The sequence below is a fragment of the Crocodylus porosus genome, unplaced genomic scaffold (genome assembly GCF_001723895.1).
Source record: "Crocodylus porosus isolate Cpor-Errol unplaced genomic scaffold, CroPor_comp1, whole genome shotgun sequence".
In the NCBI taxonomy this organism is placed as follows: Eukaryota; Metazoa; Chordata; order Crocodylia; family Crocodylidae; genus Crocodylus; species Crocodylus porosus.
In genome coordinates this window covers 4,120,447-4,134,818 of record NW_017728929.1, presented here as the reverse complement: position 1 = coordinate 4,134,818, position 14,372 = coordinate 4,120,447, and the positions used below count along the sequence as shown (strand labels likewise).

The 14,372-nt window shown below is 44.3% G+C and overlaps 1 protein-coding gene across 2 annotated transcripts in view; it reads right to left on the bottom strand.

The window, feature by feature from the left end:
- The window catches only part of ANKMY1 (ankyrin repeat and MYND domain containing 1), a 62,566-nt gene that overhangs the window by 40,258 nt on the left and 7,936 nt on the right, over positions 1-14,372 (bottom strand). For both annotated transcript variants that reach the window (XM_019542943.1, XM_019542944.1), the window contains exons 2-7: positions 10,731-10,877; positions 8,135-8,601; positions 5,558-5,774; positions 4,770-4,934; positions 2,907-3,295; positions 1,467-1,638 (exon numbers count right to left, since the gene is read on the bottom strand). In XM_019542943.1, coding sequence (XP_019398488.1) covers positions 1,467-1,638; positions 2,907-3,295; positions 4,770-4,934; positions 5,558-5,774; positions 8,135-8,601; positions 10,731-10,877 — 1,557 coding nt within the window. The remainder of the gene's footprint in view (positions 1-1,466; positions 1,639-2,906; positions 3,296-4,769; positions 4,935-5,557; positions 5,775-8,134; positions 8,602-10,730; positions 10,878-14,372) is intronic.

Genomic DNA, 14,372 nt, shown 5'->3' with positions numbered 1-14,372 from the left:
ATGCATTACAAAACACTGTTACTCTTGTATCATTGTTTTGAGCCCATTTATGAGACAAAAGGTAGAGGGCCTAATCCTGGCACCTGCTTCATAAGAAAGCCTATGGATAGGTTATGTTGCTTTGGGAAAATATTTTGGAAACCTGGTAAGTAACCCTAGCATGGTGTGAGGCACCAGCCTCAACACCTGGCTGCTAATCCATTGGGGAAATTACTCTAGATCATTGAAGTAGTGGTGGTGGCGGCGGCAGCCATCAGTCCTCCTAGATCATGGTGTATGCATGAGGGCCACCCAGACCTCTGATGTATATGCCTGGGCAGGAATTTTTGGAGGAGTAGAGGCCACCCAGACCTTTCATCCTCCCTTTAAGTCACTGAGACAGAATCCAAAGAACAGACTGGGTGCAGATGTTTAGTTGCCTCCATGGCTCTAGTTGTATAAGTGTCTAGGAATCAAACCAAAGTCTCCTGTGTGGTAGACCAGGAGTCTACCACTGAACCACAAAGGACTCGTGGATCATTAAAGACTTTGGACTTTTCAGACGCACGCTGTATGGGACCTCCAGAAAGTGCCAGCAAAAACCAGGACAGCCTTCGTGTCCTCCATCTGCCAGTACGTTTCACAGCTGAGTCAATCCACGGGCATGACTGCCAAGTCCTGGGACAATCTGCCAGGCTACTGTTCTGTAAGGGTGCAATTGGAATAAAGGAAAGACAACTTTCACTGGAGCCAGGGCAGGAAGGTGCTCAAAACTTTTAGTAGGAGCCACAGAGGAGTGCAGGCACCATCACTAGCAACAATAATACTGTTTTCTTTGTCACCTCTACTGAGGAACAGTGCTCTAAGAGATCTAGGTATTATTATCCATAGACTCCAAAATAAACATATTTCAAAAAACAACTTGTGGCAAACAAAGCACTAGGAGACCACAAAAAAAAAGATACTTTATAGTGAAATGTGCATTTGAAAAGACATTTAATGACATCACGATAGACTCTAGTAAACCAAAAAGCTTGAGGAATTCCTTCAGGCACTATGGTCAGAAGGGAATAAGAAGTTAGAATACAACGAGCTGGCATGAGATGCTCCTTCCTTAAGCTGACAGTACAGAAACTGGTCCGTGGAGTTCCCACTAGGATCAGACACTGGCATGAAGACCAAAAGCAGCAGTCTAACACCCTTTAGGGGGACTACAGAAGGAAGTTATACTGACCAGTCTATCTTTGTTTCCCCCATTTAGAGAAATGCCAAAAGTACTTACATATGTACATAGTGAATAAACTCAACTTTTTAAATATTCTCTTCCTGGTATCAAAAATAAACATCGTCAAAAAGTAAAACCTAAATTGACTAAATATTAAATATTAAACTTAACACAGAGCTGTTAAAGTTGTATCTCTGACAGCAACTAAATGTAAGAGTCTGAAGTTACTCATAATCAGTATCCAGTAAAATTGCAGCGTTACCTTAGAGGGAAGTTGTACATCAGTCCGTGCTCCGATTTCTAAGAGTAGTTTCACTGTATTTACATCTGCAGCTTTAATAGCAAAGAAGAGAACTGGTAACGGGACACGGCAAGTGTTGGGATCTGCACCTCTGCGAAGCAGCAGTTCAGTTGTCTCCCATCGTCTTTGGTGTCTAGAGTCATTACGGTAAATCTCAGAACACTCTATTATTAGTTTGTAAAACAAACAAGCAAAACTGAAAAAATCCAAAACATATTCAGGGCCATATTTTCCAACACTGGCCTCCAAGATTCAGATACAAAAGATCATACTTGGGCAAAAGTGAAGCATGTCTGCTGTATCACTCCAGCTGGACAATACATGAGCTACAAAGACAGCAATGTTATGAAATGCAGGAGTGGTGGGGTCATGGCCCCTCTTACTTCAATCCCTTTCAGCAAGTCTGACTACCAAGCAGCACTATCAAAAAAACTGCCCCTGTGTTCAGAACCCAGAGGCTACAAATATGGAAGATCCCTGCCTGGGGCCATGGAATTCTGTTTGATTAAGCATGTTCCATTTATTCATCCCAATGCAATGGAGACTTTCAGTTGGAGATGTTACCATTTCTCCATATTTTCTTTAAATAATAGCAAGAAGAAGAACCAGTGCCAACTGCTCTGGAGACTTCCTGATGCCCACTAGCTCAGCTACTCCCATACCTGGAATACAACTTATCCTTGGAATGCTACAGCTCATACTGACATTCAAGAGAGTCATATGGATAATCTTCTAAAGTATGACAATGACTAAATTTCTACCCATATGCCCTGTAATCCTATGTACATTCATGTTCCAACAAACAGTTTGTATACACCCACCTGTCCACCCTAAAAACACATGCATAATCTAGGATGCACTAGAAGAGTAAACTAACGATATCAATAGTAGTGATACAGCTAAGACCCTGCTCTGAAAATAACCTCGTGTTAGATATTCTACCATCAGTCATGATAAAACTTTCAGGATCTTAACTGATAATTTTACATGTGGAACAATGGCAAGATAAGGCCCCCTGAGACCATTCACCACAACCAGCACAGGATTCCTCAGCTTCTATGTGGGTGAGGCAGTTGGTTACTACACTTCAATCTATGCTGTAACAGATTACATGTACTATTGGTAGCCAACATACAACCTCACTAAATGAAGATCAAATGCAACTGAGAAGAAGAAATAAACTGAGTAATTTCATTCTTTTTCCTCAAGGAAGCACTTCACTGAAAATGTCTATGTGGCATTGTTCAATTTGCTCTCTTCTGCTCAATAGAAATCCTGCCAATTTCTGTCTCTTTGAAAGCTACTCCACTGATGAACATGAGAGACACTGGGTGTTGCTCTGCCTAGGCATTACATAAGCTTGTCAGACCAAAGTAGGTGGCTTTTTTGAGTAGGACTTACTCTGATATAGATAATGCCATTTTTCTCATTGTGCCTTCATCTCCACTGAGTCCACAGGAATAGGAGGCTGTTTTTAGCAAACTGTGGCTGAAAACTTTTGCAGTGTGCTGCAAGGTCTCTGGAGTAACCTCAATTCCATAGTTGAGAACACTACGGCTTGAGTCAAAGGTTGTTTCTATGCTGCAGTTGGTCCTCTTTTCTAAGCTCGCATAATCAGTTTCATCTAATGTTCTTATCTCATCATTAACAGCAAACTCCACCCTTTCCCTGGACACTGGAGATACTAGGTCTGACTCGCGAATGGTGTCTATTAAACATTTCTGTTTTGTAGAATGTTCCCATACTCTTGCCAGTGTAGTAGCAGCTTCTGAAGATACTGACTGTGCTTCCTATTTAACAATTAAAACAAAAAATAAAATCACAAACCTGAAGCAATAAATATGGAAAAGTCTTATCTTCAATAAAGTAAATCATCATATGCTAACATTAGGATGTAACAATTAATGGATAGCCATACAAAAATAACAGAACTAGTTATATTATGATAGAGTTACGGTAGATTATTTTACTCCATCTTAATTTCAAATCCTTATAAACTCTGTTTAGCATTGTGAGGGAGGTAAGGAGCCCGTGGGCTCGGAGTTGCCCGGTCCCGGCATCGTCAGGCAAGCCCGCCGGGCACAGACTCAACACGCCAGGCGGAAACTCACCTCTTTCAGGTCCCCGGAAGAGAGAAGGCCCGGAACGGACGGCGGCCGCATAAAGGAGGCGCCAGAGCCAGACGAGGCGGCGGCGGGACCGGGAGGACGGGACAGAGGAGCTGCTGCCGGAGAGAGCTCCCAGATGCGGAGGCAAGCCGCCCGCGGAGGCTGCAGGACCTTCTGGGGCAAGGGCAAGCCCCAGCGGGGTTGGTGAGTCAAGGGAATCGGCTGGATGTAGCTCCGGAGTGCTAAAGGCCGCCAGGAGCAGCTGGCGCCGGCAGAGGGCCAGATACCGTATAAACTGTAAGAGGAGAGCGCTACTGGTGCTCCAGCGGCATGGGGCGGCATTGCCCCGAGGATCCCTAATCAGGGCAGAGGAGTGCCCAGAAGGGAACAAAGGGGGTGGGTCTTAACCCCGCATTACCCAGGGGAACATTGGCACGCCTGCTGGGAGGAGGCAGACTCCCCTCAAAGGGGGTATCCCTGGTAGTGACTGTCAAGGTAATCTGCTTCTACTAAGCAGAAGCTTGGACTGGCACCTTGACGTGGCCGGCCTAGACAGGTGGTCACGTTACCAGAGGACCGGGTGAGGGTGTAGGGGAGGAGGAGCCCTCAACGATGCGGGACCCCGCACGCGCACCGAGTCCCAGTCCTGGACCGACACGCGCCGAACAGTCGGAACTGAACCGGAACCATCAAAGTCGTGGCAGGCGAGTCAGCAGCACATGAGAGTCCAGGAACGACCGCTGCGGGCAGGAGGCGGTCCCCGAGTGGGGGAGAAGGGTCAGCGACCCACAGCGGTCAACACTGCCGATTCACCACCCCCCACAAGCATATAGTATTTGCTTGCTCTCCATCATCAGTAAGCCAGGGAATTTCATTGGGATCTCTGCACCTGAGTTCCTAGACTCCCTTAAAAGCATTAGAGAGACCCACTCATGATTTCCAGCCTAATCCCAAAAATGGATCTTGAGAGTGTTACCACACTAAGAGTTTTCAGTAGTGTTAAACATACTCTCCTATTGCTGAGTCAAGAAATGTAAAAAATTTACCTTATCCTACTACTAGATTGTTCACAGTAAACTAATTTTTAAAAGCAGACCTGTGACACATTTGAGTGAGAAATTCTGATTTTACTATTTTAGATTAATAATAAACTCACCTTATATTTATTTATGTTCCTTTCAGCAATATTAGTCTTAAATGATTCCACTGGGTAATACAGAATAAAACACATTGATAAAGCTGATAATCCTTCATCATTGCATTTGTTCACGTCAGCTCCACTATTGAGAAGAAGATTGATGATGTCATTGTGGTAATTTACCTGTTGATGGAAGTGCTTGGGTTATTTTCTTATGAGATATGATCCAATATGATACAATGCCTGATATCATCTATATCATTATAGTTTTCCTGGTAGAATGGAACTGAAACCACACATGTGGTTGAAGTTAGAAAAAGCCTCAAAACAGACTCGAAATGCTGCAGCTGACTTAAGCCGAACTGCAATTTTGCTTTCTAACTTAACAGCATTCCTACTGGTCTGACAATTTTTTATCACTAGTTTGAGTGATTTTCTATAGGTGACTGGAAAGCAGGCAAAACCAATAAAACTTTTAAAACTAGGCAGAAATATTTCATATGCAGAAATATTTCACTGTAAAGCACCAAAATTGAAGAGTTTCACCCACTTATATCAATGCCTAAATCTGCATTCTCAAACTGGAGCAGTTACTGTGGTGTTTCAACTTCTTTACAACAGTGAGCTTTACATTTGCAAAGCATATGCCTGCATGAAAAGATTTTACTTAAGTAACTTACACCACCTAACAGTGCGTACAGAGAAGAATCCACTGTTGTAAAGAACGTAACAGGCCTCATGGCAGGCATTTCCCCTCATCTGCATGTCGTCATTCATACAGTGAAGAGTCCTATTCAGAATCTTACAGCAGCAGCAGCAAGTGCAGTGTACCCATGCTTATCGGCTACATCTGGGTGAGCAAGGTCATCCCTGAGAATTGCATAAACTCTCTCAAAGTCTCCTGCTGCTGCCTGTTCAATCAGCTGCTCTGAAGCAAGTTCTTTGGGGCCCTTAGGTCCAAAGGGATCTCGAATTCCATTCAGAATGAAGTTAATATCCCAGCTGATGTCTGCCTGACAATGCCTTGAAAGAAAAAAAGAAAAAACATTCATAAAAGAAATGGTTAAAATATTGAGCCTCAATAGCTGCAAAAATTACCATGTTTTCTTGCATACATTACACAACTTTTCCTCAAAAATCAGCCTCCAAAAATTGTGGGGAGAGGGGGTCTTAAGAAGGAAAGGTTTTTCCTCTGCTGGAAATGGAACATGCCTGGAGACGGTGCAGGCCATGCACTTGCCTGCCTCAGCAAACTGAAGGGGTGGAGATCTGTGTTAATCCTCTCACAGCCACAGCTATTGACTGAGCACGGCAACCTGAACCCGCAAGTGAGCTGCTGGTAGTATCTAAATGAGACTTAGAATGTGGAAACAATACTTTATTTACGGGAACTTACATAAAGAACTAAAGTCTTGTTTCTGCCCTTGCAAGGATCTGGGGCTTAACCTTGTGTGACATAGAGTAAGTAGGGGTGTGTGAAATGGGCCACATCCCATTTGGATTTGAATTCAGCCTGAATCAGGGACAGAGATTCGATTTGTTGATTTGGATCACTGTCCCCAATTCCATTCAGCTGAATCTGAATCTGAAGATTTCATGCTGGTTCAGAGAATCAGAGATTCAGCCAAAGACACAACTTAAAATATTTTTTCTACATAGTATCAGGCATGGCTTGTTAAAGCTGCGATGCCAAGGCAGATGGAGTGTCCCACAGGAGCGTGGGGGGACCCCCTGTATGCTTGGCAGTGAATCTGGAAGTGGACCGGAAGTACATCTGGTCCACTTCTGGGTCCACCACCGGATGCACAGGACCCCCCCCGCCTCAGCGATTGGCCACGGGGGGACCCCGGGTGCCCCCCCCCAGACCCAGGAGGCACCAGTCGCCAAGATGAGGGGGGTGCAGAGGGGCCTCCCAGTTCACTTCCCAGCGGACTCAGAAGTGGACCAGAAGTTCTGGTCCACTTCCAGGTCTGCTGCCAAGCACACTGGGGAGCCCCCCCACACTCCTGTGGGACGCTGCATCCAGCCCACCATCTCAGCATTCACGAGCCGCCTAGTACCTTGAGGTATGTAGAAAAAACATTTAAAGCTGTGTCTATGGCTGAATCATCAAATCTTTCCGAATCTCTCTGAATCTATTCAGAGGGTTCTGATTTGATTCGAAGAGATTAAAGGGTCTCCCATTTTGATTCAGATTCAAAGATTCAGCCACAGAATCAGGCCGAATCTCTGCCAAATATAATCAGGGACCGAAGCTTTGCACAGCCCTAAGAGAAAGTCCTCCAGGAAACAGTGTGTCCCAGAGGTATTCACAGTGATCTCTGCACCTGAGTTGAGCCAGCTGGCACCAGGCAGTTCCTGCTACCTATTGCCTCATCCAAATTGTCTCTGGACACACTGTTTTTCCAGGAAGATTTACTCTAGGTCACAGTCAGCCATGACTTTGGAAAAATCTTTTTTGCCTACAGTCTGCCTTCCAAAAGCAAGGTGCACGTTACTTGGGGGTGTGTTGTATGCAAGAAAATACAGTGGATCTCAAACTGCCCAAGCTTCAGTAGGCTTCTATGCTGCTCTTTGAAAATCAAAAATAAATAAATAAATAAATAAATAATAATAATAATAATAACCAAAAAACATAAGGCACTCGTGCCAATATGAACTAAAATGTCCATATTGTGCTGTTACACTTGAGGCTGCAACAGACAGTATTCCTGCAAACACATTTGTATGTGTCAACAGTATTTTCTTGCATAAATGAGTACATGTTTGCATACAAAATGAAGGCCAGCCGAGCGTGGGCAAAACAGCTATTGACACTGGAGCATGTTTCTGCATGGCCTGGAAGTGGATATATCAGGCTTTGGAATAATTTGTTGTGCATCTGTGCACCCCTCTGAAATACACTATAGGCCATATTTTCAGTAGTTTTAAAAATCTGGCATTCTGCCCCTCCTCTAATCTTTATCCTCATCTCTTTCTACCCATTAAACTCTGAGGACACAGGATGTCTCCCATCATGGTGTACACAGCCACTTGCTCAGTGGAACCCCCAACTTGATTACAGGCATTCTGACACACAAACAGTGATAATGTGTTCATAGGAACACTCCGGATCTGAGCTGGCACACACATGCACACACATTCAATAAACCACAAATGGTAGTTAAGAAGGCTTCCTTTAGGCTAGAGAAGTACAAATGGAATAGACCATTTGTTTCACAAAAACTCACTTGCAGCTTATTTAATGAATTTTTAAAGTTACCCTGGGACAATATAAAAATCCCTAGAGTAAAACTTTTGTACTGCAACTTGTGGTAGAAACAGCCTTTGAAATCACCTAAGAAAAAAAAAAATCCACTCTCAGAAAAAAAATCAATAGCTACCTATATTTGTAGATGTGCCTCTGCATTCTGATCATTAACGGGGTTATATTTGTAATAAGCCAGGGGTCTTCATCATATATCTGTTTGTTATTCTGAAAAACCTGGGAATCAAACTCTTTACAGAAGGTGCGAGTCAAAGGAAGGTGATCCATGTCAGTCGAGTAGATGTATATCTTTTCAGGCAATGTGTAACTGTCATCTAAAAGGAGACATTTGTAGCTATAGTAAAATGGGTCCTTCTCCTCATTCACATCTGTATGTGGAATTTCCTCATCAGAAAGGTACTCCCTCTGGGAATCAGCATCAAAATAATCGCAGTGTTCTGGGTAAGCTTGGACAGAAAAATAGTCAGCTACTTCAGTGCACAGTTTAAGTATGTGATTCTTGAGCCACAAGCCAACATCTTGACAGTTATCTGGATAAGTCTGTACTCCTGGTCCAAATCGCTCATCAGCCTTGTACAGGCCCTTTGCAGAGAAGCAGGTTTGCCAGAATTAAAAAGAAGAGAGATCAATCACATTGCACAGTTTAAGTCTGCTTTCTGTTTAAAACGTGGCAAAATTAAGCATCCTTATCTGATCCCTTGGCTCATCTTCTCTTCTCTAACTCTCACCAAACCTAAGCAAAGACTTAAAATGTTTTAATAGAACAAGATGAAGTCAAAATATATGTTAGTGAATTACTATACTTATTAAGTATATTTCAGGCATAATTTGTAGTAGGTGCTACGTAGATTCAGTTCAGAGGCAGCCTGACCCTGGAAAAGCTAAAGTTTGAAAGAAATACAAATGCTAGGAAAATAAGCTTTCTAAGGGTGCACAAACATTTTTATGGCAGCACATATTAGGAGCAAAGAGATATTGTAGTCCCTTGTCCCGCTTCAACTGGCCAAAAATTGTTCTGCAACCACTGCTAGTTACAGTTTGTGATGCCATATCGGGGAGAACATCTCTCTGCTTACTGAGCACTGCAGACATTCCCCTGCAGAGAAATTCCTGGGAAACACGTCTGAAGTGCGAAGTAGGGAACCCCATGAGGAGTTGTTCCAACTCAAAACATGTTCGGATTTCTTCTTTCTTTTTAAAGTAAAGAGGTTAAAAAAGGGGAAAAGAAAAAAAGAGTCTGGCTTGGTGCTTGCAGGGGGGACTGAACTGAATGCTGGGTGAGAAACAACAGAGCCCACGCTGGATTGAGGGCAGTGAGCACCACCTGGCAAGTTCATCTGGCAGGGTCACCTATCACAACACCAGGTCAGGATGTAGCACTGCTGCCCCTTCCCTAGCCCCAGCTGCTGCACCCAGGGAAGTATGGGAAACCAAGATACTGCCATAAAGCAGAAAAGAGACAGTGGCAAGATGTTGCACCCTACAGCTCACCTGATGGTATCTACCATGGAGTCTGCTCCAGCCAGTGGGATGGTGAATATGCCATGGGTCTGCTCATCCACTCAAGTGCAGCAGAGGCACTGGCATAGGCGTGCAACTGCCTTTAGGCTGCTATGGGCAGGGTGCGGGCTGTGGACCTGCTGTCCTTTCTGAATGCACTTGGGCAGTCACTGCTGAAGGCTGTGCAGTTTCTGCCTGAGCAGCTGCAGCTTGAGACCATGGATGGCTTCCCCTCAGCAGCTCAACACACAAGACTGGACTCTGCTGCACCTAAAACCAAGGGGCACTTGGTTTCGGCCAGCTTGGATGGAACAAGGGCAACATCTGTAAACGCCAATTAAGTGGGTCAACTACATCCCAGCATAACTGATCCTGCAACCAAGACAATGTTTGTTTACACCCTCATTCTAACAGCAATGTCGAGCAAGTCTTAAAATGGTGCAAAATACACAATTGCATTGTTTAGGCATCTTAGAATGGTGCTGCCTCCACTATTGTTTTAAGCACAGTGTTTTTCTCTTTCATATTGCAGGCTCCTAGTAGCTAACATGTCCCTTAAGATTGTTGACCAGCTAATTAGACTCCTTGTTGAACAAGCACTGTGAATGTGGTAGACATAAATATTAGAGACTGGAGACAAAAGGCTTTCCATACAGCAACACTTCAGCTCTGTGAAGACATTACATCTTTCTTAAGGCTATTATTTCACTAAGAAAAACTTTACACTACAGTTGCTAAGTGATTGAAGATGGGATCTTAGCTCAAAGATTAATTTATGCTCTTCTTCAATCCACCCTCTCCCACTAGAGATGTATTTGATCACAACTCTTTGGCTAGGGACAGACATTCAAAAAGTCTCAATTGATTCAGTCTTTGCAGGTTAGTCTAACCAGTAACTCTTTTTTTCCCTGTAGCCAGATAGACCACTCACTCACTCACTCACAATTTGGAGTTTAAAGTAACACCCTGGGCAATTCAATTTTGAGGCCTTGGACTCAGTGCATGCTCAAATCCAATATTTGATTAATTCTACGACGGGCAAGCAAGAAATAATTCTTCAAATAATTCTTTCAAAAGCTTAAAGCAACTACTTCAGAATCATATCAACTCTCACACTTACACTTCGTTTCCACCGTGACCAGGATAGCAGCACAAATTCACATTCTGTAAATATTACTGATTATTAGAATGTATTAGATTTTTTTAGTTACCTGATATTTTCTTCCATCCTTGAATTCCATGGTCCCATAACCTTCTTTATGACTAAGATAAAATGCTCCAATAAATTTGGAACCATCAGGCCAGAAGTAAATCCCTTTGCCATGGCGATGGTCCTTGTAAAACTGTCCCACATATCTCTATAGCACACAAAGAAGTAAGGAGAGGGAAAAACAACAGCATATTATGGTACAGCTGATGCACCAAATATACCAGGAAATGGCTCTTAATTGTTCCTAAGAACAATGGGACAATACTAGTAAAGATATCCAAGCAAGAAATTCCTGTGTTTAGATTACTAAACCACTGCACAGATGAAGAAAACTGTGCAAAATCATGACTCCATTGAAGTCAATGACAAAATTCCTATCAGTTTCTACAGGGCCAATATTTTGCCTATTATCCCTCTACTGACATGTGAAAGGTCCTGTAACAACCAATAGCCGAGAAGGTAAGGTTAAACTGTCCTACATTTGGGCACCTTGGATCATGGACCAGTGCAGAACGTGGCCTACAGTAATTTCAGCGCTCATTAGTTCACACACAGCCCTGAACCCAGGCCAGAAAAGCTAAGTCAATAGTGTCTTTATCACACCTTCTCTCACCCAAATATGAAAAAAAAAAATTACATAAGTTATGAGTTAGTTTTTCATTCAGATGCTTGACCCTAAGAAACTCATAGTCAGTGGGCACTACTGTACAGTAGAGCAAATTACTGTGTAGTAAGCATCACATCTACACATGCAAACCCTTACTGCACAATAATTTGCTCTACTCAGCAGTTAATTTGCTACCTTCAAAATGCAAGTAGCAACTTAACTGCCAAGTAGTTACTGCACAGTAAGGCACATGTAGAAATTTGCTCCCAGTCAACCAGGTAGCAAGCAGGGTGATGGAGATTGCTCTCTGCCCCCAGAAGCTGCCTGCTGCCAGCAGGCTCTGCAACGAGAGCCCGGACAGGAAAAACGGGTACCTCGGGGCGGGTTGCGTTGCCCTGCTGTCCGCCCCAAGGTGCGCACACAGTTGCCACCAGCACGGAGCTGATGCCGGAGCTGTGGAGCCCGGTGCAGCTGTTTACAGCCTGCCTGCTGCTTGCTGCATCTGCCCAGAGCCCAGACAGCTACAAACAGTGGCGCCAGGCTCCAGAACCCTGCTATCACCTCTGTGCCGGGAACAGGGGAGAGACGGGAGCTGCACTGCCTCAGGACCCTCCTCCACCGCCTGCTCTGACGCACGGGTGCATGCCCTGGTACAAAGCTGATGCCAGAGCCCAGAGCCCAGAACTACTGTTTGGAGCCTCCCGGCTGCAGCTGACCCCAGCTCTGGGTAGCTTCTGCCAGCAGGAAGCCCGGGCTGTTCCTAGCAGGCAGCTGGAATGCTGCAAGCCCTGCTGGGAACAGCCTGGGCTCCAGCAGCTACCCAGAGCCAGGGTAGCTGCTGGCAGCCATGGAGCCTGGGCTGTGGGGCAGGGGCTTTGGCTGCAGGGGCAGGGGGCACAAGGAGGGCATCCTGCCATGTACCCCTTGCCCTCCTGTTGTTTTTCTACCATGCCGGCACTCCAGCACCTTCCAAGGTAGGCATCGTGGTGCATTTTGGCACTCCGGCCAAAAAATGTTGCCTACCCCTGGCTTAAGACATGGATCCCTTCAGATTTTAGGTCACCAGTCTGAATCGTGCAATTGTCAGAGATAAAAAATCATAACCCTTCATGAAACGATCAGTTGTTACCCATATGCTACAACAGATTTCTGCATTGCTAAAACACAGTAAGCCACAATCATCAGTATATACAGACTTTTGTCAGGACTCTCAGAAGTAAAATGGACTTCAAGACAAACACAAACATAACCAGCTTAAGCTATTCTTGCCTAGGCAGTGCTGTAATTTAGGAGTGCACCACAGAATTTAGGAGTGTACCACTTCTAAGTCCCCAAAGAAGGTTTCACATTATGAAACCTGATAGCAAACACTGCTGACTGAAACCACATCGCAAAGAGAGCAGATACTAGTGGAACAGTCAGAGAGAACCACAGATAAAGTCCCATATCAAAGAACTAAAGCTTGTTAGACTTGTACAACCAATTGCATTACATACAGAGATAATTAAGTAAGGTCCAATCACAAAAATGCCTTTGACTGCAGCATCCACAGGAAAAGGGAAAATGAGAAGCAGGTTGAGATTTTTTTTACTTCTAATTGTTTTGCAACATTTCTGTTGAAGGGGTGAAACCAGCTTATTCAAAACTGGTTTCTTAGGCCCAGCGTGGTACAAAAGGAGAAGAAAGTAAGACACATGCCAGAATATCCAATGCCTGCACCACCTGTCTGAGATGTGACAGATTCTGGTTCAAGTCCCTGCTCTGCATCAAGCTCATCTCTGAAGAGCCCTAACCACCCCAGAGAAACTGGTCATTCTGGGGTGGGTTCCTGTTTCTCTTGGAACTGTTCCATTTGATTCCACTAACTGGGACTTTGACTGTACAGGCTGGTTGTTTGTTACCTGGGACATGGAAGACCAGGCCCCAAATCACCATTCTGTTAAATTAGGCATCTAAGTGTCCCATATTCCAAGCCAGGGTCTCTGTTGTTCTGGGATGGGTCTCTCACTCTCTCTCATACACTCTCACACAATGTTAAACGTCTCTGTTTGATCCCAATGCAGAACAAAATTAAGTACTAAAAGCACCTCTCTTTTTTTTTTTTGCACAACAAATTTCTTATTCTCTGGTCAGCTCTATCCCTGCACTCACTGAGGTGAAAGACTGACCCACTAACCCCAAAGGTGAACAGTTGTACAGAAGTAGCTGTGGTAAAAAGAAAATATTCCAGTAAATAGTGAGCACACAGCCCAAGAAATCTAAACAAGCAGATGTGACAAAATGCAGTGCCCCAGCAAAGCACAAAAAGGGGGCAAGAGGGGGAGTGAGCAGAACAACACATACAAACAAGGGAAGCTTGGGATTGTCCCCGACTACACAACAACAGCCCACACTTGTAGGAAACAGATTAGAAAGGCTAAGGCGGTGACTGAATTTAAACTAGTAACAGAAATCAAAGACAATAAGAAGTCCTGCTTTAGGTATGTAGGAAACAAAAGGAAAACAAATGGAAGTGTGGGGCTATTGCTTAACCACTTAGGACAGCTTGTTACTGACACTCAGGAGAAAACTGAGCTCCTGAATGACTACTTTCCTTTGGTATTTCACTGGACTAATGGGAAGATCATACTAGATAAGGTTCAGAATGGGCATGGTGGGAATGACTGCCTTCCTACTGTTGATGTCGAGCTGGTGCATGATCAGTTAGAAAAGTTAGACATTTATAAGTCAGCAGGACCAGAGGAACTTCATCTGAGAGTGCTGAAGGAAGTGGCCGAAGTCATCGCGGGACCTCTGGCGAAACTCCTCCAAAACTTGTGGAGCTCGGGGGAGGTCCCTGAATACTGGAAGAGGGCCAATGTTGTGCCCGTGTTTTCATAGATTTCATAGACATTAGGGCTGGAAGGGACCTTGGAAGATCATCGAGTCCAGCCCCCCAACCAAAGGGCAGGAAGTCAGCTGGGGTCATAGGATCCCAGCAAAATAACCATCCAATTTGCTCTTGAAGGTGTTCAATGTAGGTGCTTGAACCACCTC